The sequence below is a fragment of the Delphinus delphis genome, chromosome 16 (assembly GCF_949987515.2).
Source record: "Delphinus delphis chromosome 16, mDelDel1.2, whole genome shotgun sequence".
NCBI classification, from domain to species: Eukaryota; Metazoa; Chordata; class Mammalia; order Artiodactyla; family Delphinidae; genus Delphinus; species Delphinus delphis.
Genome location: NC_082698.1, coordinates 9,259,954 through 9,287,947, shown reverse-complemented (window position 1 = coordinate 9,287,947; position 27,994 = coordinate 9,259,954). Strand labels below are relative to the sequence as shown.

The window sequence follows — 27,994 nt, the reverse complement described above, 5'->3', positions numbered from 1 at the left end:
TCAGAGCCTTGTGCAATATTTTCAAACCTCAGGAAACATCTTTTTCATTAGTTGTGCAATCAGATCTCAAGGAGAAGACGGCAGGCCTGTCTGCCTGATAAACTGTTTTATTTTTTCATTTTTTTCTGAGAGTTTGGTGCGATTCGTGGTAGGCTTCCCTTCCACATAGGCTCGGGCGAGATTTTACTAGATCGTCCAACAGGTGAGCCATCTCACACCCCAGGGCTAGGGGCGCTGTCTCTTCGGTGCCAGTATTCCAAGCGGCACCCCTGCTCGGGGGGGGGGGGGGATGGATGGACACAGAGGGTTCTGCCAGTTGGGGTTGTCCCGGCCGATGGCTGCCAACTGGATGCAGAGGAGGGAAGGCTCAACGTTCAGCAGTCACGTCTGCTTTTCTCTGGCAGAGGGTGAGCTCGCCTGGGGGATGGGGGGACAGGGACAGTGTTCTCCAGGACAGCCAGGTGGTAGGAAGCATCAGTGGGCAGAACAGTGACCAGAAGAGCTACCACCACTGGGTGCTTTCTGGGAGCTGGGCACTGTGCTCTTTGTGTTATGGGCCAAACTCGTGCTTCCCTCACCGTCACCCAGGGAGGGAGGGGCCTCGTTCCGTTCTCCAGCTGGGAAGAGATGAGGCTCCAGGAAGTGACTGATAATTGTCCAAGGCTACCCAGTAGAGGGAGGTAGAGCCAGGATTTGAACCCAAGTCTGCCTCACTCCAAGATTATTCTTGAGATGTCTTTGACCCAGGTGTTACTTAGAAGCGTGTTCCTTAATCACAGATACTTGCGGGCTTTCCAGCTCGCCTCTGTTGATTTCTAGCTCAGTTTCACTGTGGTCTAGGATCGTGCTTTGTGTGATTTCTCTTCTTCTTTCTTTTTTGTCTTTTAAATTTGTTAGGATGTGTTTTCTGGTCAAGGATGCGGTCTCTCTTGGTGAATGTTCCATGTGAACAGCAGAATCATCTGCTGTTGTTGGGTGGAGTGTTTCATAAACATCAATTAGGTCTAGTGGATTGATAAGGTCAACTATATCCTACTGATTTTCTGCCTGCTTGGTCTATCAGTTCCTGGAAGATGGATGTTGATGTCTCTGGAGTCTACTCTGGAGCCCTGAACTGCTGTCTCCTTTACGGGCTCCCAGTTTGTGGAAACCTGGGTTCTGACCACACAACCATCTCTGTGTCTCCACCACAGAGAGCGTGTGCTCTTTACCAGGGAGCCTGTGGTCCGCATGCTGAGTTTTCAGGCTAAGTTTCTATTGAACATTTACTGGTCAAGAAATGGCCTGAGTTGGGGTTTCTTAGGTCCTAGTTTGACATTTCTCCACCAATTTGACCTTTTTGGCTCTGGAAAATGTAGCCCAATGTGGTTCAGCCCTCATTGGAAAAAACCCAGGAGGAGAAGTCTGATAATAGCACAGAAGGCATAGGAGGAAGGGCAAGAGTTTGAGACCATCTAGAAAGGCCCCATGCGCACTGATCCCTTTCTGTCTGTGGGGTCCTAGAACACTCTCATCCAAGGCTCTTCTCTTGGAACGCTCACCGTTGGTCAGCCATATAGTTCTTCATCCTCTGAAAAATACAGCTGTGCCCTCACCTTCCACAACCCATCTCTAACCACATCAACTCTCCATTTTCATGTTTTCTGGGATTTTGTGGACAAGGACACTTCTGCCCTCGCAGAGACGCTGTTGACTGGCCAAAGACACCAGTTGGCTGTGGACAGAATCCCAGTGCACAAAATCTGAGTGTGGAAGGTTCTCGCAGGTCCCATAACCCAACCCTTCACTTCAGAGAGAGGCACCCAAAGGGAACACGACTCTCACAAGCTGCTTAGCTCATCGGGGCAGGAGGATGGTGGGTCAGTGTGGGCTCCATCCTGAGGCCCAAGGTAGAGCCCTTGAGCCCTTCCCTCCTCAGCTGTACCTTCCTGCTAAAGCAGGGGGTTATTTGGGAGAGGCTGGGGTCCATGCACACGATTCCCATGAGGCAGAAACAGTGGGTGCTTTCACTTAGTCTCCCATTACAAAATGATGCTAAAGAAAACTCCTCCCCCACCCCCGCCAAAAATAAGCTCCTTGGGTTGGAAGATGACAAAAAGCTATCCGTATAATGACTGACTTCTCCTCCCAAGAGTTCTAAGCACCTATTAATGCCCTTGAACCATAATTACAGTGCTCTTGCTAAAAAGAAAAAAATTAGTATAAATATAGTGGTGGGCACACCAGATAAACCAGGGCTGAGATGCTTCAATGTCTTTTAAGCTGTGGCCTGATTTTCCTCTCTCAGCGTAAAGACTCTTTTGAATCTCTTTTCACCGTACTGTTTAGACGTCATGGGAAATGCATTTATACGTTTGATGGCATACTGCACTATGCCAGTGTTTGAAAGTTATAAATACACTTTAATCACATCACAAATAAAAGAAAAAAGATTCAGGATTCCACCATTATTCCAGCAGCTTCATCATTTCTGTCCCCAGCATTACCACCATTTGGTTAACTAGTCCTTCTTTGTGTCCATTTGGGCCACGTTTGCCCCAAAACAAACATTTTTGTGTTCATGGTTATTTCTGAATCTAGGGTTATTCTTCTGGGATAGATACTAAGAAGTGCAATGACTGGATGGAAGGTTAAGTTTCTTTTATGGCCCTTGGTGTATGCCACGGGCCATAAATTTTTTTCCAGGTGGTTGCCAAATTATTTTCCAGGGGGTTGTACCCATATCCGTTGCCTTCAGCTATAGAGTTACCCACCTCCTAAGTCACTGACAGCTGGGGCAGAAGAAGCCAAGAAGAAATTCTCCTGAAAGAAATCCTTCAAGATACATGGAATAGGATGGTACCAAAACGGTCACTCTGCTCAGTCAGTAAATGACCTGGTCTGTCTTGAAGTGATTTTTATTCCCAGATTGACTGCTTTTAGGAGATATGCAATGTTTGGGGTAGAATGAGAACTTTTAAAGTTTGATTTTACCTGCGGATGGAGTTGTGATTACAGACTGGAAGGGGGATTGTGTGGTCGTCAGGTCATCTGGTCCAACACTTGTGTTTTCATTGAGGGGCCAGGACCATTGAGGGGATGTGAAAGCCCGAGGTCACAAGCCAGGCTGTGACAGAGACTCTGAGTTTCTGGACGCCCAGCCCACGGCTCTCTGCACTCAGCCTCCCGGATGCCAGCTCTGTCCAGGATGCAGGAGGAGGCCAGACTGTTTGTGCTTGTTTGGAAAAGTGAGCAATATGTTTATTCGATTGTTTGGTTACACATAGACCGAAATACAACTGGAGCGTCATACATAAAATGCAATTCTCTAGTAGCCGCATTAAAGAAGTAAAAAGAAACAGTGACTTTTTTCTTTTTTTTTTAACGCTGTTCTATTGAGATATTATTCACATACCATAAAATTCACCCTTTTAAAGCGGATAGATCAGAGTTTTTATATACTTACAGAGTAGTGCAACTATCATCACTGTGCAATTCTAGAATACTTTCCTCACTTCAGAAAGCAGCCCGGTACCGGTTAGCAGTCACCGCATACTTCCTTTCTGCCCTAGGCAACCACTGATCTCTTTCTGTCTCTATGAAGTTCCCTATTCTGGACATGGGACATTTCATATAAATGGAATCATACATTTGTGGTCCTTTGTAACTGGCTTCTTTCACTGACCGTAATGTTTTCAAGGTTCATCCATGTTGCGTGTGTCCATGCTTCATTCCGTTTTATGATCCAATAATATTCTGTTGTGTGAATGTAGTAAGGCCAGGCTTTTATTTTATCTCCTCTTCCTGTTGGGGAAATCCTAATCCCAGCCCCAGAAGTCACCTTGACAGTGACTAGACGGCTCAGATGGCTCAGAAGAAACTGGAGCACAGGATGCAGGAAGCCAGCCTGGAAAATAAGAATATTCCATAAGGATGGGAATTACATACTGAAAGGAAAAGATCAGGAAGTGCACTTTTCAGATTTATTAGATCATATGATATTTTTTTGGAGCTGGAAATGATGTTGGAAATGGTCTAGTCTGCCCCTCGTCTTACTGATGAGGTAACTGAGACCCAGAGAGGGGAAGTGGCTTGTCTTGGGTCTTTACTTCTCGCTTGAGCCAAAGATTCCTTCTGACTTTTGTCTCAGTTTTACAAGTTACCCTCCTCACACCTCGAAGACAACGCTCATCAGCAAACGGGCAGGGGGTACCTCTCAGGAAGAACTGTGCCCTTCCTGGACGGAGGGCCTTGCTTCACCATCACATCCCCGCTTCTCCTTTCCCAAGCCCCAGGCCCACCCTCCCGGACCAGGGGCTACAGGAGGGTGGCTGCTGACAGCTCAGGAGTGTGTCCCAGACCCTTAATAAATGGACCCGTCACCGCCCAGCCCGCTGCTCGCAGCTGGAGGCTTCGGGAGCCTGCGCTGGCTTGGCCACTTCAGACACAACAACCGGGAGGAAGGAGCTGGAGCGGGAAGGGAACCCAGCTGAGAAATCTGGGGCGGTCAGGACGGGAGCCAGGTGCTAATCAGGAGGAAAGTTAATGGTGTTTTTGTGAGCGGAGCAGTCAGCTGTTTCCCCAAAGATGATGATAGACGCATCATTCGGGAGACTTCTGAAAAAAGAAATCGTGCGGTGGAGCTGATGGGAAACTTCTTTTTCTGGCTATTTTCCTAACATCCGACAGGTCAGAAAACAACGATTAAAGGCAACAATACCCAGCAAACCCAAGCATTCACCATGAGGATGCAAGCCAGGCCTTTTTTTTTTTTTTTTTGCCAGCGAGACTGAAAAGCGGTTATCAATGACAGGCACCTTTAGACATAGACGCATTGTTCTGGAAAAGGCATCTTTTACCAGTAGAGCCGAAGCTGCAGAGAACTGGGCCGTGCGTATGACTGACGGCCAGCTGGCCGGGTGCCCCCCGAAAGCCGTTCCTCCTCCAGAGAGGCTGCTTAGATGTGTTCGGGTCGCCTTTCTCCCCCTTCACTTCACCTGCCGAGTCTTTTCCAGCATCACCGGCAGCAGCCTGGTCCCAGCCCCTGCAAACAGTCACTCGCTCAGGGCCCATGGATATGGGGGACGGGTTTGCAGTCTGAGGTCTGGCATCAGGCGAGCTTTTCCTGCTCTGAGCCGTCTGAGAGACCGCGCCGGAAAGCCAGGGGCTGCCGGGCCTTGGAAGTGCCGGTGTGGGCTGGAAATTGAGGCCAGGCTCCCGGGCTCCTCCCCCCTCTGCCTCCTTTATTCATTAGGAGCAGAGAAATGGGTCACACGTAACTCTCCTGAATTTTACTTCTTCATTTGTCTGCAAAAGACAGAGAGTGTAGTGGTCCATCATCCAATTATGCATCTTAAAAAAAAATAACAGTTGCTACCTGCGAATTCAGTTTCTTTTGACAAAAATAGGGCTGAGGGCCCTTGGCTGTGGGAAGCTTGATTCCAAAGCTGTGTCTTTTCTGTTTCGATCTGTCTCACTTAGATTTGCAGACGGTGGCCCTGAGAGGTACAGGACTTTAAGGTGATTGTAGACGTCAGCCGGCTGCCTTGATCACAGCCAAGTGATGCCTCTCTCTCCTGAGCGTTTTCCCTGCAGGGTTCAGAGAAACCTAGCTGCACGGGCCCCTCTGCCCTGGAATCTGCAGCCGCAGCACCGATTAGAATGGGGGTCTGGTTTCCTGGAATGTGCAAGGTCTCGCTTCTGTTTCTGCTGTCTCCACGCTCCAGACCAGCGTTGGGCCAGACTCTGGGTTGGAGCCGTGGCTGACAGGTTTTCCTTGGAATTTAATGGAGGGGGACGGACAGAATCCAGTCACTCAAACTGAAAGCATGGAGAAGATGAGTCTTGCAGGGCATCTCTGCTGCGGTCACTGAGTTACGCTTTTTTTTTTTTTCTCCCCCAGGCAACCACTCTTGCAAAAAGGAGGCCCCGTCCCCTTTGCACTTCATGCATCCTTAGCCATTAGGGACCTGTTTAAATTGATTTGTCTCCTGACCCTCAGGGAGAAAGCAGTCAAAGTTCGGCAGAAGAGGAAGCATTCTGGGTTTCTCTGCTGTCCCGGCTCCTTTAACTGCAGCCCGCCTGATCTCTGTCTCCCCCTCAGCTGGTCTGGCCTCCTCCTCCTGTGCCCCTCAAGGTGATTCTCGAATTCATCATGCAACCTCACAAAGGAGCCTTTCTTAGTGAAAAGGCATCCTGCTGCCTTCCCTGGATGTGGACCAGCCCCCCTCCTAGCTGCGAGGTGTCGGGTTACTGAAACGCCCGCTTCCTGGCCCTGTCTCCACGCGCCTACACACCTGGCACAGGTGTCTTACTCGGGCCTCGGGTGCCCGCGCTTGGCCAGAGTTGTGGAGGCCACCTTCCAATCCTGCCATCAAAAGTCGTGGCAGGGCCCGCTGTTCAGGGTGAAGCTCAGTCTTCCAGCATCTCTCTTTCCGTGGTGCCCGCGGCTGGCCTCCCCATCCGCTGGCCTTGGCCTGCAGCCCTCATTCTCTCTGCTGTTTCATCCCCAGCAGAAGGAGAGGGACCTTTGGCTCAGGGCAGTGTGGTGCCCAGCGTTCCCATCCCCCTACTCCCACACCCCAGCCTCACCGGGCTCCACTTGGCCTCTAGGTAAAGGTGCCGAACAGTGAGTGGAATGGGCCCGGTGAGAACAGACCCCTGGGCCCACGCGGATGATGTGCCGGACGTGTAACCATTTCCTCCTGGGGGGGGGCGGTCCCCTCCGGATTTGGGCCTGGATTTATTTACCAGGCAAGTAGCCTCTTTGTAGTTACTTTTAATCTCGCCATACTAGGGACAGAGAAATACTCAGATGTGACCCTGGGACCCTCTCAAGGTGAAGAAGAGGACAGCCTCCGGCATACACCCCCATGGCAGTGCATTCTGAGGCATCACTGGTTTCTAGGTCTGAATCTAGGCTGGTCCTTGGAGGATGGGGTTCCAGAGACTGGACCTCACATGGGGAGCCCCTGCTCGGGGTGCTTTGGCTGTGGGAGGGTGGCTGATGACAGGTGAGGAGTGCGTCCCAGACCCCTTACTCAACTGAGCCATTCCCGAAGGCTATTTTAAGTTTCCGTGACACCCCACTGGAAGCCTGCTGTGTTTGCTCCTTTATTTACAGTTTCTGAGCCTGTGGGAGACTGGCTGGCTGTGTCTGCTGGAGGCCAAGAGAAATTTCCCAAGGCTTTTGGGTAGGACTTTGAGTTCAGAGCAGTTGCGGGTCCAAGCTGGCATCTCAGGGGTCATTACTTCTTCTGGTCCTTCAAATGAAAATGCGAATATGTTTTCCATTGGCTTTCACTTCCAACCTCTGTACACTGCATATGTGCCCTTGCCTTCAAAAGAACGTTATTTCTTTTGTCACTTATGCCCAGGTCCACACACGGAAGGAAGAGAGGGCTGGACCGGAAGTGTCAGGGGGACTGGGGCCGAGCAGGAGGGAGGCTGCCCTGACCAGCCTGCCACAGTCCTTTGGCAAGTAGACCCTGGATGAATCCAGCCATCATTCTGGCCGAGCTGCTTTCTTCCCGTTTTGTCCTTTCCCCTGCATCTTGTCGACTTGCTACGATTAGTAGTCTTTAAAGTATGACTGACTTTGCTGGCGTTTAAAGTTGAAGAAATTAGGTGAAAAATCACAAGTGAGTTCTTCCCTTTCTCTGTGGAGCCGAGAGGGACCTTGGAAGCCACCCGATTAAGCCTCCTTATTTTAAAGAGAGGAACCTTCGGCACGAGGGGCTTGCCGCGGTCGCACGGGTTGCCTCACGGAGTGTGAGCTGTACCAGGCATCTTAGATCACAGGAGGGGGGTGTCTGCCCGCTAGCGTATGGGACGTTTCCTCGGCTCCTATAGACTGACTGCCTGTGGGCTCCTGGGCTCAGCCAGATTAGGGCAGCATCTCCATCAGGTCCTGAGCACGTGTGGTGCTTCTCAGTACTTCATGTGCACTCTGGGTTTTAAAACAGATGAGTTTGGAAAGTAGGCAGGGCCAGCCTCATGGGTGTGCCACCCCCTCAGGAGGAGCCCACCCCTGGCTTAATGCCCTGCTGTGACCAGCTTGGAATTCTTAATAATTTTGGAACAAGGGCCCTCCACGTTTTCCTTTTGCGCTGGGCTCTGCAAATTATCTAGCTGGTCCTAAATGTGGGACGGTTTTTGAGAACATGCTGTTCCCGTTGAATAAAGGAGGATTTATTTCTTTTCCCTCGAATATACTGTGTTTTGTTTTCCCAATTAGCCCGGCTCACCAACTCTGTTGAGAATTTGGAGAGCGCGATTGTTCTTGCTGGAAGGGGAGGTTGCGTTGTTCATCTTGAATCCTGGCTCTGAGCTCTCGGGCCTGGAAGTGGGAAGTGTGTCCCCACAACTGCAAGAGCTGCGGGGGACTGGAGGCTGGGTGAAAGGGCTGGGACCTGGAAGGGAGGCCACAGAGGCAGAGCAAAGAGTCCAGCTGGGGAGCCAGACAGATGGCCGCTCGCCAGCTCTGAAGCTTTGAGCATCGTGCTTGACTTCTCTGATCCTCCGTTTGTTTCCCCATCTCTGTAGACTGGAGGTAAGATCCTCCCTGCAGGTTTGCAGGAGTGGAGAGTGTGCATTAAGGAATCTTGGGAGATAGAGCTGGGGACTCAAAGCCACGTGATGGAGGGAGTTGTGGATGAGACAGGAGATGGGGATGTTCTTGGGGGTCCTGCAGTAAGTTCATGCACCCCAAGTGGCACTTACTCAGGGAAGACACCGAAAATGGGCCAGACCTGCCCGAATTAGAATGTAGAAGTGGGATTCTTAGAAGTTTCAGAAGTGTGGGAGGAGCCTTTTGGAGGTGTTGAGATGCACCGGGGAGTGCAGGGCTGAGAACTGGGAGGTGAGAACCCAGCTCGTGGCCTCAAGACGGGCATGGGGTTTAGTGCTTTTTGTGCTTTTCTCATTCAGGACTCCCAGCTCCCAGAGTAGTGGTATTGTCTCCATGTTGTAGGAGGGGAGAATGAGGCTTGGACGGGCAGAGCCGCTGCCTGAAGCGACACAGCTGTGAGGGGCAGAGAATCGGGACTGGAGGCCAGGTCTGCTCTGGGGTCACTCTGGCATTAACAAGGAGCCTTGCGACCTTACCCAGCCTTGCTGACCCTGCTAAGAATGTTCTGAGGTTGGAGTCCAGCTTGGCCTTCCTGTCTCCCTCGGACACTCTGGGTTTGTGAACCTGAGCTGCTAAGCCGGGGTGGGAGAGGGTGGGCAGCTCCGCATGGAGAAGGGACAAGGGACCAAGGGACGGGGCCGAGGGACAGAGCGTCCAGATCCAATTCTAGGCCAACTGTAGCCAGATGTGGAGCGGGGGCCACCCTGGAGGGCCGCCTTGGTCCTCCTACAGTGGAAACAAACTTATGGTTACCAAAGGGGAAAGGTTGGGGGGAGGGATACATGAGGAGTTTGGGAGTAACATATACACACTACTATGTATAAAATAGATAAACAACAAGGACCTACTGTATAGCCCAGGGAACTACACTCAATATTCAGTAATACCCTATAAGGGAAACGAATCTGAAAAAGAACAGATATATATAGATTTAGATGTAGGTTGATATGTATAGATATGTATAACTGAATCACTTTGCTGTACACCTGAAACTAACACGACGTTGTAAATCAACTGTACTCCAATATAAAAACAATTAAAAATCAAGTGTATCCATGGCACACTGGCCATGGTGACTTGTCGGTCACTGAGAGTCCTGGCTGGCAGAGGCGGTGTGTCCTGTAGGTGTAGCTGAGGTGTCCTGCTGGCCTGGCTCGGGCATCCCCCTCTTAACACTGTGAGCCAGCCACGTGCTCTGGGGGGTCAGGGAGCCACGAGGGTGGGACCCAGGCCTGGCCCCTGGGCAAGATTTGGTACTCCCACCTACGCCTGGCAGGTCCAGTGTTATGGGATCTGAAAGGGGCACCCTCTTAAGAAAAAGAATTCACAATTATGAATACAGCAGTAGGCATGGAAAGGATTCCTTATTTAGACAGAAAACAAACCGCCACAAATTAAAATTTTTTAAAGTGGACAAATTCTACAAACTCCACAAAACCCAGAAAACTGTCATGATGTTGTTAGTAACTACCGGATCCACTTTCACCTTTAAAATACTCCTCCCCGCCGCCCGCCCGTATTTTTTGGCTGTAGATTCTTTGATCGCCTTTTCATGTGACATATTTTGTAATGTTTCCTCTGAAGAGAATAGAATTATTTCTTCTTCTTATTGTCATTATTATTATTACTACTATTATTGTTAGTTTAGTCTTTCCTCTGGCATATTTCTCCGCGACCCACATACTTCCAGGCCAGATCACCGTACTCTGTACAACCTGTGGCTGCAGTAGGGGCACTGGCAGCATGGCAGTAGGAATGCCCCTGGAAACTATTTCTGTCCCAGGATAGATAACTAGAGCCAGAAGTGACTTCAAAGCACATAAATTAAACGCAAAGCAAAATGATCCCTCTAGTTTTACTTTCCTCTTAGCCACATCCCCAAATGCCCACAGCACTCCGACAGGACAGGAGATGTGTGACGGAGGGAAGGAGACAATGGTTTCAACCAGCTGCAGTTTAAATATTTCATTTCTACAGATTTTCCAAAAGCGTTTGCTTTGGAAAGCTGAATGCTTTGCTAGAGCCCTCGCAGGGCAAATGCGGGCCGGCTCTAGGGCAAAGCCTTGTTTACCTTCACTCTAAATCCACTTATGCTTTGGATTATTGTAGCTGTGCTGGGATTCAGGATTATCCACTGGAGAGAGCCCAGGAGACCTGGCCAAGGTTCCCAAAGCTTCATGGTTTGTGGGCACCCTTGATGTCTCAGTAATTTTTCATGGCACCTAGGCCAAAAGAAGGATCTGACAGTTCCATTTATCAAGTATTATAATTAGGTCCCAACACCTTAATAAGTTTTTGTGTCCTTGTAACCTATTAGTCATTTGACAAAAAAAGAAAAAAGAAAAGAAAAATGATATTTTAATTTCATTATTCAATAACCACAATTACTTACAAAATTAATACAAATGATCTTTGCACACCTGTTGGGAGCCACACAGCCTCTCAAATCTTGGAATCAGATTGGACACTGCCAACCCATTTCCAGTTCAACATTGATTTTTGTACAGTACTTTCTTTTAATCACAGAGACCACCAGAAATCCAAATTCGCAAAATATGGACTCATCAAAAGAACGTAGTGCAATCTGATTTTGAAACCGTGAATGGCCTAGAGCTCGTTCTCAAGGTGTCCAACAGATATCAAGTATCGCTGTGTTTCCCCAGAAGACGTGAAATATCCTGTGAGTTTGCTATGGCACTCAGGGGTGGTTCAGGGCAGAGTGAGAACAAATGCATTAGGACCGGCAAGACTTCTTTCTTCTTGCTTCACCTCTCATCTTTACCTGATACTTTTGCCTTAAAGATGAATGAAACACACATTTTGATGTATTTAAAGCACATGTGCAATTGTGTGCTAAATCTTTTGAGAGAAAGACAGGTAAAAGTCTGTCCTTTGATTCGTAGTCCCCTTGTGATTTTCATTTTCACTGCAACAAATTTTCTTCAGTGTGATCATGTATGTCCAGTACTTAACTTACTGTCTGGCTTTTTTTCAGTAAACACTTAATAATGGAAGTGTCTGTTAATTCTGATTCTGATAATAATCACTGAAACTTTTCAACACTGTGTCTCTCTTTCCTCATGTAAGTAAGTTGTTGAAAGTAGTTAGGAAGTATCATCTGTAAAACTCCAGAGATGATGGTTCCAAGGAAGCAGCATTTGTGGAGTTTTGCGCATGACTAGTAGTTTATAAAGGGGAAAGATGAATCATTATTATCTTTGGATGGGAATCTGGCAATTGTAAAACTCATAAAATTATAGTAAATGGCTACTCTTAATGGGTCATTTGTTGTGTTTAAAATTATGAATGATAAATATTTATTAGGGAAGTGGAAAGATCTGTCTTTGTAAAATGTTGTGACATCATTCTACTAATCCTAGTTATTCACAATTTTTCTGTTTAAAATCACGTAGTACGTCATTCAATTTTCTCTTTTTGAGAATTATTTTGATATCCTAGGTTCTTTGCTTTCCACATAAATTTTAGAAATAGCTTATCAATTTCTACAAAAACTCCTGCTGGGGTTTTCACTGGGAGTATGTTGAATCTGTAGATCAATTTTGGGAAAATTGATAGCTTAATAATAGGGAGTCTTCTGACCCACATGTATGATGTCTCTCTCCATTTATTTAGGTTTTCTTTAATTTATTTCAGCAGTTTTGTAGCTTCCAGTGAACAGGTCTTGCACATATTTTATTCAACATTTTCCTAAGTATTTAATATTTTTGATGGTGTGTTATAATTGGTATTTTTAAAAATTTCAGTTTCCAATTGTTTACTGCTAATACATAGAAATACAATTGATTGTGCATATTGACCTGTTACCATGTGATGTTGATAAACTCACTTATTCTACGTAATATATTTATAGATTCTTTTTCTGTGTGGACCCTTATGTCATCTGCAAATAAAGACAGCTTTCTGTCTCCTTTCCAATCTCTATGCCTTTAAATTTCTTTTTCTAATTAATTATTCTGTCTAGGACCTCAATAAAATATTGAATAGAAGTGGTAAGAATAGATGTCCTTGCCTTGTTCTCATTTTTAGAGGGAAAGCATGTAATCTTTCACGGTTAAGTATGATGTTAGTTTTAGGTTTTTTGTTGATTCCTTTTATCAAACTGAGGAAATTCTCTTCTATTTCTAGTGTGCTGAGTATTTTTTATAATGAATGGACGTTCAATCTTGTCAGATCTTCTTTTGCATCTATTGAGATGATCGCTTGGGTTTTCTTTTTTAGTATGTTAATTTGGTGAATTACGCTATTTAGTTTTCAGATGTTACACCAACCTTATTTATCCTTTCCTGGGATAAACCCCACCTGGTCATGATATAGTATCCTTTTTCTTATATTGCTGAATTCTATTTGTTAAAAAATTTAAGCACATTTAGTCTGTGTTCATGCTGGATATTAGTCTATAATTTTCTTTTATTTATTTATTTATTTGAATTTTATTTTATTTATTTTTTTATACTGTAGGTTCTTATTAGTCATCGGTTTTATACACATCAGTGTATACATGTCAATCCCAATCTCCCAATTCATCCCACACCACCCCCTCCCCTCCGCCACTTTCCCCCCTTGGCGTCCATACGTTTATTGTCTACATCTGTGTCTCTATTTCTGCCCTGCAAACCAGTTCATCTGTACCATTTTTCTAGCTCCCACATATATGCATTAATATATGATATCTGTTTTTCTCTTTCTGACTTACTTCACTCTGTATGACAGTCTCTAGATCCATCCACGTCTCTACAAATGACCCAATTTCGTTCCTTTTTATGGCTGAGTAATATTCCATTGTATATATGTACCACAACTTCTTTATCCATTCGCCTGTCGATGGGCATTTAGGTTGCTTCCATGACCTGGCTATTGCAAATAGTGCTGCAATGAACTTTGGGGTGCATGTGTCTTTTTGAATTATGATTTTCTCTGAGTATATAGTGGGATTGCTGGGTCATGTGGTAATTCTATTTTTAGTTTTTTAAGGAACCTCCATATTGTTCTCCATAGTGGCTGTATCAATTTACATTCCCACCAACAGTGCAAGAGGGTTCCCTTTTCTCCACACCCTCTCCAGCATTTGTTGTTTGTAGATTTTCTGATGATGCCCATTCTAACTGGTGTGAGGTGATATCTCATTGTACTTTTGATTCGCATTTCTCTAATAATTAGTGATGTTGAGCAGCTTTTCATGTGCCTCTTGGCCATCTGTATGTCTTCTTTGGAGAAATGTCTATTTAGGTCTTCTGCCCATTTTTGGATTGGGTTGTTTCTTTTTTTAATATTGAGCTGCATGAGCTGTTTATATATTTTGGAGATTAATCCTTTGTTGATTGATTCGTTTGCAAATACTTTCTCCCATTCTGAGGATTGTCTTTTCGTCCTGTTTGTAGTTTCCTTTGCTGTGCAAAAGCTTTTAAGTTTCATTAGGCCCCATTTGTTTATTTTTGTTTTTATTTCCATTACTCTAGGAGGTGGGTCAAAAAACATCTTGCTGTGATGTATGTCAAAGAGTGTTCTGTGTTTTCCTCTAAGCGTTTTATAGTGTCTGGTCTTACATTTAGGTCTCTAATCCATTTTGAGTTTATTTTTGTGTATGGTGCTAGGGAGTGTTCTAATTTCATTCTTTTACATGTAGCTGTCCAGTTTTCCCAGCACCATTTATTGAAGAGACTGTCTTTTCTCCAATGTATATCCTTGCCTCCTTTGTCATAGATTAGTTGACCATAGGTGTGTGGGTTTATCTCTGGGCTTTCTATCCTGTTCCATTGATCTATATTTCTGTTTTTGTGCCAGTACCATACTGTCTTGATTACTGTAGCTTTGTAGTATAGTCTGAAGTCAGGGAGTCTGATTCCTCCAGCTCTGTTTTTTTCCCTCAAGACTGCTTTGGCTATTCAGGGTCTTTTGTGTCTCCATACAAATTTTAAGATTTTTTGTTCTAGTTCTGTAAAAAATGCCGTTGGTAATTTGACACGGATTGCATTGAATCTGTAGATTACTTTGGGTAGTATAGTCATTTTCACAATATTGATTCTTCCAAATCAAGAACATGGTGTACCTCTCCATCTGTTTGTATCATCTTTAATTTCTTTCATCAGTGTCTTATAGTTTTCTGGATACAGGCCTTTTGTCTCCCTAGGTAGGTTTATTCCTAGGTATTTTCTTCTTTTTGTTGCAGTGGTAAATGGAAGTGTTTCCTTAATTTCTCTTTCAGATTTTTCATCATTTGTGTATAAGAATGTAAGAGATTTCTGTGCATTAATTTTGTATCCTGCAACTTTCCCAAATTCATTGATTAGCTCTAGTAGTTTTCTGGTGGCATCTTTAGGATTCTCTATGTATAGTATCATGTCATCTGCAAACAGCGACACTTTTACTTCTTCTTTTCCAATTTGTATTCCTTTTACTTCTTTTTCTTCTCTGATTGCCGTGGCTAGGACTTCCAAAACTATGTTGAATAATAGTGGCGAGAGTGGCCATCCTTGTCTTGTTCCTGATCTTAGAGGAAATGCTTTCAGTTTTTCACCATTGAGAATGATGTTTGCTGTGGATTTGTCATATATGGCCTTTATTATGTTGAGGTAGGTTCCCTCTATGCCCACTTTCTGGAGAGTTTTTATCATAAATTAGTGTTGAATTTTGTCAAAAGCTTTTTCTGCATCTATTGAGACAGTCATATGGTTTTTCTTCTTCAGTTTGTTAATATGGTGCATCACATTGATTGATTTGCATATATTGAAGAATCCTTGCATCCCTGGGATAAATCCCACTTAATCATGGTGTATGATCCTTTTAATGTGTTGTTGGATTCTGTTTGCTAGTATTTTGTTGAGGATTTTTGCATCTATATTCATCAGTGATATTGGTCTTTAATTTTTGTTTTTTTTAATTTTCTCTGTCTGGTTTTGGTATCGGTGATGATGGCCTCATAGAATGAGTTTGGGAGTGTCCCTCCTTCTGCAATTTTTTGGAAGAGTGTGAGAAGGATGGGTGTTAGCTATTCTCTAAATGTTTGATAGAATTCACCTGTGAAGCCATCTGGTGCTGGACTTCAGTTTGTTGGAAGATTTTAAATCACAGTTTCAATTTCATTACTTGTGATTGGTCTGTTCATATTTTCTATTTCTTCCTGGTTCAGTCTTGGAAGGTTATACTTTTCTAAGAATTTGGCCATTTCTTCCAGGTTTCCATTTTATCAGCATAGAGTTGCTTGTAGTAGTCTCTTAGGATGCTATGTATTTCTCAGGTGTGTGTTGTAACTTTTCTCTTTTCATTTCTAAAGTTATTGATCTGAGTCCTCTCCCTCTTTTTCTTGATGAGTCTGGCTAATGGTTTATCAGTTTTGTTTATCTTCTCAAAGAACCATCTTTTACTTTTATTGATCTTTGCTATTGTTTTCTTTGTTTCTATTTCATTTATTTCTGCTCTGATCTTTATGATTTCTTTCCTTCTACTAACTTTGGGTTTTGTTTGTTCTTTCTCTAGCTCCTTTAGGTGTAAGGTTAGATTGTTTATTTGAGATGTTTGTTGTTTCTTGAGGTAGGATTGTATTGCTATAAAGTTCCCTCTTATAACTGCTTTTGCTGCATCCCATAGGTTTTGGATCATTGTGTTTTCATTGTCATTTGTCTCTAGGTAGTTTTTGATTTCCTCTTTGATTTCCTCAGTGATCTCTTGGTTATTTAGTAGCATATTGTTTAGCCTCCATGTGTTTGTGTTTTTTACGTTTTTTCCCTGTAATTGATTTCTAATCTCATAGTGTTGTGGTCAGAAAACATGCTTGATATGATTTCAGTTTTCTTAAATTTACTGAGGCTTGATTTGTGACCCAAGATGTGATCTATCCTGGAGAATGTTCCGTGCACACTTAAGAAGAAAGTGTAATCTGCTGTTTTTGGATGGAATGTCCTATAAATATCAATTAAATCTATCTGGTCTATTGTGTCATTTAAAGCTTGTGGTTCCTTATTAATTTTCTGTTTGGATGATCTGTCCATTGGTGTAAGTGAGGTGTTAAAGTCCCCCACTATTATTGTGTTAACTGTCGATTTCCTCTTTTATAGCTGTTAGCAGTTGCCGTATGTATTGAGGTGCTCCTATGCTGGGTGCGTATATATTTATAATTATTATATCTTCTTCTTGGATTGATCCCTTGATCATTATGTAGTGTCCTTCCTTGTCTCTTGTAACATTCTTTATTTTAAAGTCTATTTTATCTGATATGAGTTTTGCTACTCCAGCTTTCTTTTGATTTACATTTGCATGGAATATCTTTTTCCATCCCCTCACTTTCAGTCTGTATGTGTCTCTAGGTCTGAAGTGGGTCTCTTGTAGACAGCATATATATGGGTCTTGTTTCTGTATCCATTCAGCTAGCCTGTGTCTTTTAGTTGGAGCATTTAATCCATTCACTTTTAAGGTAATTATCGATATGTATGTTCCTATTACCATTTTCTTAATTGTTTTGGGTTTGTTTTTGTAGGTCCTTTAATTCTCTTGTGTTTCCCACTTAGAGAAGTTCCTTTAGCATTTGCTGTAGAGCTGGTTTGGTGGTGCTGAATTCTCTTAGCTTTTGTTTGTCTGTAAAGCTTTTGATTTCTCCATCGAATCTGAATGAGATCCTTGCTGGGTGGAGTAATCTTGGTTGTAGGTTCTTCCCTTTCATCACTTTAAACATGTCATGCCACTCCCTTCTGGCTTGTAGAGTTTCTGCTGAGAAATCAGCTGTTAACCTTATGGGAGTTCCCTTGTATGTTATTTGTTGTTTTTCCCTTGCCACTTTCAATAATTTTTCTTTGTTTAAGTTTTGCCAATTTGATTACTATGTGTCTTGGCATGTTTCTCCTTGGGTTTATCTTGTATGGGACTCTCTGCGCTTCCTGGACTTGGGTGGCTATTTCCTTTCCCATGTTAGGGAAGTTTTCGACTATAATCTCTTCAAATATTTTCTTGGATCCTTTCTCTCTTTCTTCTCCTTCTGGGACCCCTATAATGCAAATGTTGTTGTTTAATGTTGTCCCAGAGGTCTCTTAGGCTGTCTTCATTTCTTTTCATTCTTTTTTCTTTATTCTGTTCTGCAGCAGTGAATTCCACCATTCTGTCTTCCAGGTCACTTATCCGTTCTTCTGCCTTGGTTATTCTGCTATTGATTCCTTCTAGTGTATTTTTCATTTCAGCTATTGTATTGTTCATCTCTGTTTGTTTGTTCTTTAAATCTTCTAGGTCTTTGTTAAACATTTCTTACATCTTCTCGATCTTTGCCTCCATTCTTTTTCCGAGGTCCTGGATCATCTTCACTATCATTATTCTGAATTTTTTTTCTGGAAGATTGTCTATCTCCAGTTCATTTAGTTGTTTTTCTGGGCTTTTGTCTTGTTCCTTCATCTGGTACATAGCCCTCTGCCTTTTCATCTTGTTTGTCTTTCTGTGAATGTGGTTTTTGTTCCACAGGCTGCAGGGTTGTAGTTCTTCTTGCTTCTGCTGTCTGCCCTCTGGTGGATGAGGCTATCTAAGAGGCTTGTGCAAGTTTCCTGATGGGAGGGACTGGTGATGGGTAGAGCTGGCTGTTGCTCTGGTCGGCAGAGCTCAGTAAAACTTTAATCTGCTTGTCTGCTGATGGATGGGGCTGGGTTCCCTCCCTGTTGGTTGTTTGGCCTGAGGCGACCCAGCACTGGAGCCTACCTGGTCTTTGGTGGGGCTAATGGTGGACTCTGGGAGGGCTCACGCCAAGGAGTACTTCCCAGAACTTCTGCTGCTAGTGTCCTTGTCCTCGTGGTGAGCCACAGCCAACCCCCGCCTCTGCAGGAGGCCCTCCAACACTAGCAGGTAGGTCTGGTTCAGTCTCCTATGGGGTCACTGCTTCTTCCCCTGGGTCCCGATGCACACACTACTTTGTGTGTACCCTCCATGAGTGGAGTCTCTGTTTCCCCCAGTCCTGTTGAAGTCCTGCAATCAACTCCCGCTAGCCTTCAAAGTCTGATTCTCTGGGAATTCCTCCTCCTGTTGCCAGACCCCCAGTTTGGGAAGCCTGACGTGGGGCTCAGAACCTTCACTCCAGCGGGTGGACTTCTGTGGTATAAGTGTTCTCCAGTTTGTGAGTCACCCACGCAGCAGTTATGGCATTTGATTTTATTGTGATTGTGCCCTTCCTACCGTCTCACTGTGGCTTCTCCTTTGTCTTTGGATGTGGGGTGTCTTTTTTGGTGAGTTCCAGTGTCTTCCTGTTGATGATTGTTCAGCAGTTAGTTGTGATTCCGGTGCTCTGGTAAGAGGCAGTGAGAGTACATCCTTCTACTCCGCCATCTTGAACTAAATCCTCTTTTTTTTAAAATTAGAAAAGACAATTCTTTTGGCCACATGGCATGTGGGATCTTAGTTCCCCGACCAGGGGTTGAACCTGCGTTCCCTGCATTGGAAGCATGAAGTCTTAACCACTGGACCACCAGTGAATTCCAGTCTATAATTTTCTTATAATATCTTTGTCTGGCTTTTATATTAAGGTAATGCTGAGTTCATAAAATAAGTTGCGCAGTGTTTACCTTCTTTTTTTTTTTGCGGTACGCAGGCCTCTCACTGTTGTGGGCTCTCCCGTTGCGGAGCACAGGCTCCGGAAGCGCAGGCTCAGCGGCCATGGCTCACGGGCCCAGCCGCTCCGCGGCATGTGGGATCTTCCCGGACCGGGGCACGAACCCGCGTCCGCTGCATCGGCAGGCGGACTCTCAACCACTGCGCCACCAGGGAAGCCCTACCTTCTTTTTTGAGGAAAGTTTGTGAAGTGTTAATATTGTTTCTTTCTTAAGTGTTTGGTAGAATTCGCCAGTGAAGCTGTATGGGTCTGACATTTTCTTTCTGGGAAGGTTGTTAACTCCAAATACAGCTCCTTTAATAGCTGTAGGATCATTTGGGTTATCAGTATCTTCTTCAGTGAGTTTTGATAAATTATGTCTTAAAAGAAATCTGTCCACTTGTTCTAAGCTGTAGAATTTATGTGCATAAATTTGTTCATGATACTTCCCTATCATGCTTTTATCGTCTGTAGGATCTGTATTGATGCTCCCTCTTTGACTCCCTGTTTGCCATTTTTGTCTTTTCTCTTTTTTTCATTCATCGGGAATGTAGGAAATACCTTACTTTCATGTTTCTGAATTCCCAGCTTTCCGTAATTGGCAGCTGTTACCGAATGCCAGCCAGTTCCAGCTTTCTGTATGATAATGGAGTAGCTAGAAGGGCCAGGTCGCAACCCGGCTTGAGACGTCCCATCCTCATTACCTTCTGCTGCCTCGGTTCTGGCATGATTAAACACGGCCCTCCCTTCATAGAGGGAGTTATATTGGTCTTCTTCTGGTGAGGTTGGTTACTCCATGGGAATCTGAGGGAGTGCAGCTGGGCTTCAGTTCAGGCTAGACTACCCTGCTGACACAGTCCCTGTCTCCCAGTGGCTGCAGGTTGCCCTGTTAAGCTGGGGAACAGAGTACATGTCAACGCCAGAAAAACCGCACACCTTCCCCTTGACCTCTGCCTCTGCACTTGTGGCCACGATGGCCCTGTTAGGAGGAGCCTCTAAGACGTACACAAATTTGCCAAGGTGAGGAGAGTGGTTCTCTGGACACTTTTCACCTCTCCCTTTACTTCTCTGCTGTGCCACTGAGGTACGTGGTGCTCACACCTGTCCAGAGCTGCCTACTGAGCAGCACCTCCACCAGTTCTCTTGTATTTTATTTTTAAACTATGCCGTAACTTGGCCAAGCACTTCATCATATACAGGAGCTCATAAAATCAGCATCAAAAACACATGGAGGTAGGGCTTCCCTGGTGGCGCAGTGGTTGAGAGTCCATCTGCTGATGCAGGGGACACGGGTTCGTGCCCCGGCCCGGGAAGATCCCACATGCCGTGGAGCGGCTGGGCCCGTGAGCCATGGCCGCTGAGCCTGCACGTCCGGAGCCTGTGCTCCGCAACGGGAGAGGCCACAGCAGTGAGAGGCCTGCATACCGCAAAACAACAACAACAACAAAAAACAAAAAAAGAAAACACATGGAGGTAGATATTATTATCATCACATTTTATGGACAAGGGGAGAAGACATGGAGGAGTAAGGTGACATACTAAGGTCACATAGCCAATAAGTCCCATACCAAGTGTCACACTCTGATCTTTCTGAGACCAGAGCCTGTGCTCTTACCTATCCTCCCCATGCTGAGTGGCCTGGATGCCCCAGCCCTCCATCTGTCTGCATCACTTGGAGAGTGAGTTGTGGCAGAGCCAGCCCAGGTCCATCTCTGGAATTCTCCACCCTAGTTGACCCCTCTGGAAGGAAGATAGTTGACCTGCAGTTGAAATCATAGCAGGTGGGGCCAGCCAGGGTTTCTAAAGACCACAAGGCAGCAGCAGCTTCCTTTAGCTCGGTGGACAACCTTTTACATGGAGCAGGACCCTAGCATTGAGCCAAGCTGCTCTTAGCAACACTCTTATTCCTCATTCTGAAATTGCATTTGGAGAAGACAAACACTTCTTTGGTTTGACGTTTTGCCCATCTTTGGACTATTAGTTGATAGTTCCTTCAGTTCAGTTGTTTCTGCTCTATTTATTTCTCCCATTAACACAGATCCACCAATGATAATAGAGGTCACCCGTTGCTTTTTTTTTCTTTTTCGGTACGCGGGCCTCACTGTTGTGGCCTCTCCCGTTGCGGAGCACAGGCTCCGGACGTGCAGGCTCGGCGGCCATGGCTCACGGGCCCAGCAGCTCTGCGGCATGTGGGATCTTCCCGGACCAGGGCACGAGCCCGTGTCCCCTGCATCGGCAGGCGGACTCTCAACCACTGTGCCACCAGGGAAGTCCACCCATTGCTTTTTCATCTCAGCGGCACAATTAAGGCTTGTCACTGTGGCTTTTCAGTGTGGTCTGTGCACCCACTGTTCCTCCTCTCTGTTTACACATCTGCAGAATTAGGGGAGTCCTGTGCCCAATCTCAGATTCCACAGTCTCCTTATTTTGCTGTAGCATGTTGGAGTGAGGGGGAGAGACAGGGATTAGTTCATAGAATGTTGAAGGTGGAATAGACTTCACAGCTCATTCTAGAGGTAGTTGGCCCCATTTTACAGACGGGGAAATGGGGACCACCCGGTAGACTGCAGATGGAACCTGGGCCTTCTGGTGTCCAGGCCAGCATCCTTGCTGCTCTCCCACATTGCCATCCCAGGTGGACAGACCCTGGAGCCACTTTCTCTAGTGTGTGTGAGGAAGCAACTGCTTCTTGTTTTAGCTGGAAAAACCCATTCTCACTTTCATCCCTGATGTGGGCAGATTCTCCCGGGCTTATGTGGGAAGTAGGAAGAGGAAGCGAGTGAATGATTTTTAGTGGCAAGACTCTAGTAATCGTCCTTCTTTTGAGGGTCTCAGAATCTCCACACTTCCCTGGGGGTTGCTGGCCTTGTTGGAGTTAAGCCTCCTTTTGGCCTTTCCCAGGGAGCTAGTCCGAGGAAGCCCAGATGCATTTGTTTACAGTTGTCTCTGGGTGATGCTCATGGGTTCTGTGTTGGGAAGGAATGTTCCTATCCCCTTGTTTATATCTCCTGTTGGAGAATGCAGGGAGACACGCCAGTTAAATAACCACAGCTACCTGGGGTCCTGGGAGGGCAGCAGGTGTGTGATGTGGAGACGTTGTAGGTTTGCTCAGACTTTTCTGTTATTTATACACTCCAGGAAGAAAATTTAGTGTCTCTAGAGAAGTCGTTTATAGTCTCTGAGCCTCAGTTTCTCTAAATATAACATGGGAGCAATATCTGATTTTCCTTTTCCACAGGAAGGGTACCATAAGGAAGGCTTTTCTTTTCTTTTTTTTAAAATACATTTATTTCCTTATTTTTGGCTGTGTTGGGTCTTTGTCGCCGCACGTGGGCTTTCTCTAGTTGTGGCGAGTGGGGGCTACCCTTTGCTGAGGTGCGCAGGCTTCTCATTGCGGTGGCTCCTGTTGTTGTGGAGCGCAGGCTCTAGGCACACGGGCTCTGTAGTTGTGGCGCACGGGCTTAGTTGCTCCGCGGCATGTGGGATCTTCCTGGACCAGGGCTCGAACCTGTGTCCCCTGCATTGGCGGCGGATTCTTAACCACTGCGCCACCAGGGAAGTCCCAGGAAGGCTTTTCTTAAGCTTATTTATTTAATTTATTTATTTTTGGCTGCAGTGGGTCTTCGTTGTTGTGCACAGGCTTTCTCTAGTCGCGGCGAGCTGGGCTACTCTTCGTTGTGGTGCGCAGGCTTCTCATTGCGGTGGCTTCTCTTGTTGTGGAGCACGGGCTGTAGGTGCGCAGGCTTCAGTAGTTGTGGCATGCGGGCTCAGTAGTTGTGGCTCGCAGGCTCTAGAGCACAGGCTCAGTAGTTGTGGCACATGGGCTTAGTTGCTCCACGGCATGTGGGATCTTCCTGGACCAGGGCTCGAACCCATGTCCCCTGCACTGGCAGGTGGATTCTTAACCGCTGCACCACCAGAGAAGCCCCAGGAAGGCTTTTCCGATGGTACCATATGAAAGGGTTCTGAAAGCAAAAATAATAAATTATTATGCTACCATAAATTTGTTGAATTAGTTAATCTTGCTCAGTAGTTGCAGATCTTTTTCTGCACCTTACAAAAATCAAGCTATGCAAAAAGAGAGCAGATTCCAGCCCTGAAATAAAGCAGCTCAGAGCCCAGTAGCCGTGACAGACAGGGGCCCTTTGTTCATCGATGGTCTTTCACTTCCAAGAAGGAAAGCTTGGGAGAGGCAGGTTGGTACCCGAGATGTCCCTGTGCCCAGGGGTATTGAGCTGGAGAACTGAGGTCCTGGTGGGGACACACAGCCCAATCTGTACAGATGCTGTGGTGCCACTGGGGATGCCTGTGGACACGCAGCTCTGAGAGCCACAGAAGACTTGAGAGTGTCACAGCTTTCACAGCCTGGCACCTGGAGAACGGCTGTTCCCCTGGCACAGAGGGGTGTGTTTGTGTGTATGTATCTGTGTATACGAGTGTAGCTGTGTGAATGTATGTATGTGTGTGAGTGTAAGAGCGTGTGTGTATACAAAAGTGTTTTGGTGAGAGTCAGAGTCTGTATGTAAGAGCGTGTGTGCATGCGTATGTGTGTGGATGTGTTTATGTGTGTGTACATGTGAGTATATGTATATGTGTGTACGATCATGAGTGTGAGAGTGAGTGTGTTTGTGAGCATATATTCATGAGTGTGTAAGTGTAGGTGTGGGCGTGTGTGTGTGTGTGTGTTGGGAGCACAGGCCCTTTGGTTAGCAAGGGGCAGTTTTGCAGGCCTGTGGTTTCCTTTTAAACCTCAGCCTCCTTGCGAACCCCCGTGTGTGAACGGTGAGGGAGGGAGACCAGCTGTGGTGAAGGGTCAGGGTTCTTTTCCTTTTATTTCCTACTCATCATGGATCAGTACTTTTGTAAAATATGCTAAAAATGAATTACTACCAAAATATAGTTTAAAAAGACAGAAAATATCAGCCCCGATTTAAAATTTTTAGATGCAAGAGGCGTAAGATTTCTCCGTCAAATTTCTATGAAGGTTTCTGGAAGCTCCCTGTGAGTTCCTGCATGGGGCCAGGTGGCAGCGGGGCTGGCAGAGCTGCTTGGTGCAGCCCTGTGCTCGACCCACGGGCCAAGGCGGAGAGGAGGGAAAGGAAGGGGTGCGGGGGTTCTTGGCTACAGACTGGCCTGGAGCCCCTCTGCTGTCTCTCTGCAGAGAGACTTGTTCAGGGGTGTCAGCAGGTGGCACGGGTTTGGGGTCAGAACAAGAGGCTCAGGCTGCCTCTGCCACCCGTGTGCCCGCAGAATGGGGGCTCCCAGCCCCTGAGTCTCCAGGAGCTCATTTCTGAGTCAAATGCCATGGGTGTGCACATCAGGCTGGTGGTATCTAACTTTTTGCCTTGCTGGGAGACCTACATCAGATTTGTGATTGACAGCTTTGTCTGAAAGGAGCTTTGCAAAATGCCCACCATACGGGGGGTTCCCTCATTACAGTGCATATGTTTATAGAGAGAATTATGGTCATTCGATTTTCTCTTTTTTTTCCCCCCAACAGAATCAAGGCATCTCTTGTGTCTTTTGGCCTGGGATGTCCTGGGGTCGGGGAAATGGAGTGAGTGCTTAAGATGTGGTGGGAAGCTGCTCTGGGGACAGACAGCAGGAAAGACACCATCTGTGCCTTTGCCTTAATGCTTTTTCCTAGTAGCCTTTTAAATCTATAACACTTGATGGGCATCTTGTCAAAAACAGCCTCAGCCCTCCCCTCGACAGCGGCGGTGTGCTGAGAAGGGCTGCTGTGTGGTGCTGCGGGAGTCGGGGAAGGGACACTGGTGGACGGTGTCATGTCAAGGTGGCCCTCGGGCGACCAACTCTTTGGAAAAATGTAGGAGGCCCGGGTATCTGCTGGAGCCTCTGGTTCAACATTCTCGAGGTGAAACTATTGAGAGCAAGGAAGCCAAGACAAGAGGTCATCTTTGGTGGGTTTTGCCGTCTTATCTGAGTGGGTATTTCCTCAAGAACCAGAAAGGTCTTTGCAACTGAGCCCAGTTGCAAAGGGCTCTTGTCCTCACCCTCCTTCAGGTTTTCTGGCTCTTCTAACCTATATCCTTCTCCAGGTGGCCACAGCACAGAGCACAGCACCTTTTAAGTGTCTCGTCTTTGTTTCTGTTCTCAGGGCAGGAAGATCCCAACAGTTTGCGCCATAAATACAACTTCATTGCCGATGTGGTGGAGAAGATTGCTCCTGCTGTGGTTCACATCGAACTGTTTCGCAAGTAAAGAGAGCCTTCCTTTTGTTCCTCAGCCTCTGAAGCTCCCACTGAAACCGCGGCCATTAGCAAAACATCAGATCTATTTAAAGTGTCCCTGAATATAGTCCTACAGGAAGATAAGCATTTCTCCCTTGGGATGTTTTCCTGTTTGACTACTTAAATCTACATTCTTGACCCTTCTAGATATTTTAAGAACCTCTGCTTCTGAAGAGATTCCCTAAGAATATTTTCTAAGTGGAATGTTTGGATGCGTATAGAAGTCAGTCTAACGTTCCATTTTTTAAAGTTAAATAAAGCCAGTGTGTCAGGTAACAATTGCTAGACGCGTGCTGCTCTTACAGAATCGGTTCATCAGTGTGTCTCAGAGCTGATCTGAAGATGTTTCAGCCTTAACCAGGTACTGTTTTTGGTTCTAGGCTTCCTTTTTCTAAGAGGGAGGTGCCTGTGGCCAGTGGGTCTGGGTTTATCGTGTCCGAAGATGGACTGATTGTGACAAACGCCCACGTGGTGACCAACAAGCACCGAGTCAAAGTTGAGCTGAAGAATGGTGCCACGTATGAGGCCAAAATCAAAGATGTGGATGAGAAGGCCGACATTGCACTTATTAAAATTGACCACGAGGTAAGTGTGTGCCCCACCTGCAGGACCAAGTTCTCAGGTGCCTTGACTGACATTTGGCTAAATCTGGAGAGGTCAAAAGGCACCAGAACTCCCTGATTTCATGAGATTCTGAAGCGGGACCAAACCAGTCAAGTCTGGACCAAAGGAGAACATTTAGGACATGCTGAGTGTGACCTGGGGTGAGGGAGGGGAGGGAGCTCATGGAAGCTTCTTTAATAAGCAGGCTATCAGGTGAGAGGTTTTTTGTTTGTTTGTTTGTTTGTTTGCGGTACGCGGGCCTCTCACTGCTGTGGCCTCTCCCGTTGCGGAGCACAGGCTCCGGACGCGCAGGCTCAGCGGCCATGGCTCACGGGCCCAGCCGCTCCGCGGCATGTGGGATCTTCCCGGACCGGGGCACGAACCCGTGTCCCCTGCATCAGCAGGCGGACTCCCAACCACTGCGCCACCAGGGAAGCCCTCAGGTGAGAGTTTTCACAGTAGTGTTTTCAATTTTTATAAAAGAAAGCAATAGGTTTATAAAGAAATGAGTAGGTAAGCAGTGAAAATTGAGTTTCCCTTCCATTCTTAGCCCTGAGGCAACTGTGGCTGCAGATTTCTGTTCCTTTGTGCACTCATCACATATAGAGAATTTGCTGGGTTTTGAAGTTAGCCATCATTAGCATGTGAACAGCCACTCTGAAAACAAACCAGGTCTCCCAAATTGGGTTTTTGCAGAGTTACTAGGTGTGTTTTAAAACAATACTCCACACAAAAAAGTTTTGGAAACCGTGAATTAAAACAAAGCTGATGGATTTTGTCCGCATAGCACTTCTCAGAGCTTTTAACATGCTAACGTGCATATGACTCTCCTACGAAAGGGTGTGTACTCTAAACTACAATTTTCTGAGTGTAGACTTTTTTTTTTTTAAACAGAGACACAAAGAGCTCCGTTTGGGAAAAGGTTTGCTTTCTTTTGAAATATTCTCCATGTAGGCATTTTTGTTCTGTTGATTTGTTTAGCAGTCTTCATATCTGAACTTAAATCCAATTTTTTTAGACCATCAACAGTTCCCACTCTTTGGTACGTTAGTTATGGAGGTTTGTTTTGCTGTGTGGCAGGTGCCTAGAGAGATGGTGTTTTCTGGTTTCTCCACGCTCTTGTCATTTTCCAGACTTCATCTGGAAAGAGGAATCAGGCTAGGCTGGAATCTTGTTTCCGGCCCAGGAAAAAGGATCATAGACCTTGAGCCAGGAGGGATCTTCTTCTCCGGCTCTCTGTACATTTTACTTGATCCAAGCTGTGAAGTCAGACCCAGGTGGTACAGCACGGGCTGTTTATGTTTGTGTTGTTGATTGGGACAGAAACAGGCTCTGCGCCTGGTGTAGGTAACTAGGTAACTGGCCTTTAGCGATGTCTCAATTGCGTATTATTTCTGTTAGGTTACCGTGGAATTTCTGTAACAACTAATCTTTCAAAATGTGTTTATCGGTCACAGTATAATCATAATAACTTCTACTTGATAAGCGCCAAAGCTGGACCAGCTCTGCCTTCATTTGTAACTTTCACCTAATCTGCACGATAGCGGTATTATTGCCATTTTATAGAGGAAGAAACAGGGGTTCCGAGAGCGTAAGTCACCTGCCCGAGGCCACACATCCAATGCTGTGGTGAAGTCACAGCCTCCGAAGCCGGCCAGGCTCCCCAGGTGCCCAAGCCCGTGACCGTTATGGGAGGGACGCAGCCTGGCCTTTTGATGTGATGGGCTGACTCAACTTTAAATAGCCCACTGGGAGGCTGGCGCACCCCGGCTTAGGTTCACACTGCGTGAAAGGTGTCCAGGATGTGGTAGTCTCACCGGAAGGAGGTGACCAGAATAGCATAGCCTGTGGCCACACGCGGGACTTCTCAGCTCCACCGAGCCCTGGGGAAGCAGCCAACCTTGCGGGCTGTCTGCAGGCAGGGCTCTGGTCTGGACGTTGCGTGAGCTGCCCCCGCGG

At 46.1% G+C, this 27,994-nt stretch overlaps 1 protein-coding gene across 1 annotated transcript in view; it reads left to right on the top strand.

Moving 5' to 3' along the window:
* The window catches only part of HTRA1 (HtrA serine peptidase 1), a 57,316-nt gene that overhangs the window by 6,587 nt on the left and 22,735 nt on the right, over positions 1-27,994 (top strand). The window contains exons 2-3 of the mRNA XM_060033913.1: positions 25,300-25,399; positions 25,813-26,017. Of these exons, the coding sequence (XP_059889896.1) occupies positions 25,300-25,399; positions 25,813-26,017 (305 nt within the window). The remainder of the gene's footprint in view (positions 1-25,299; positions 25,400-25,812; positions 26,018-27,994) is intronic.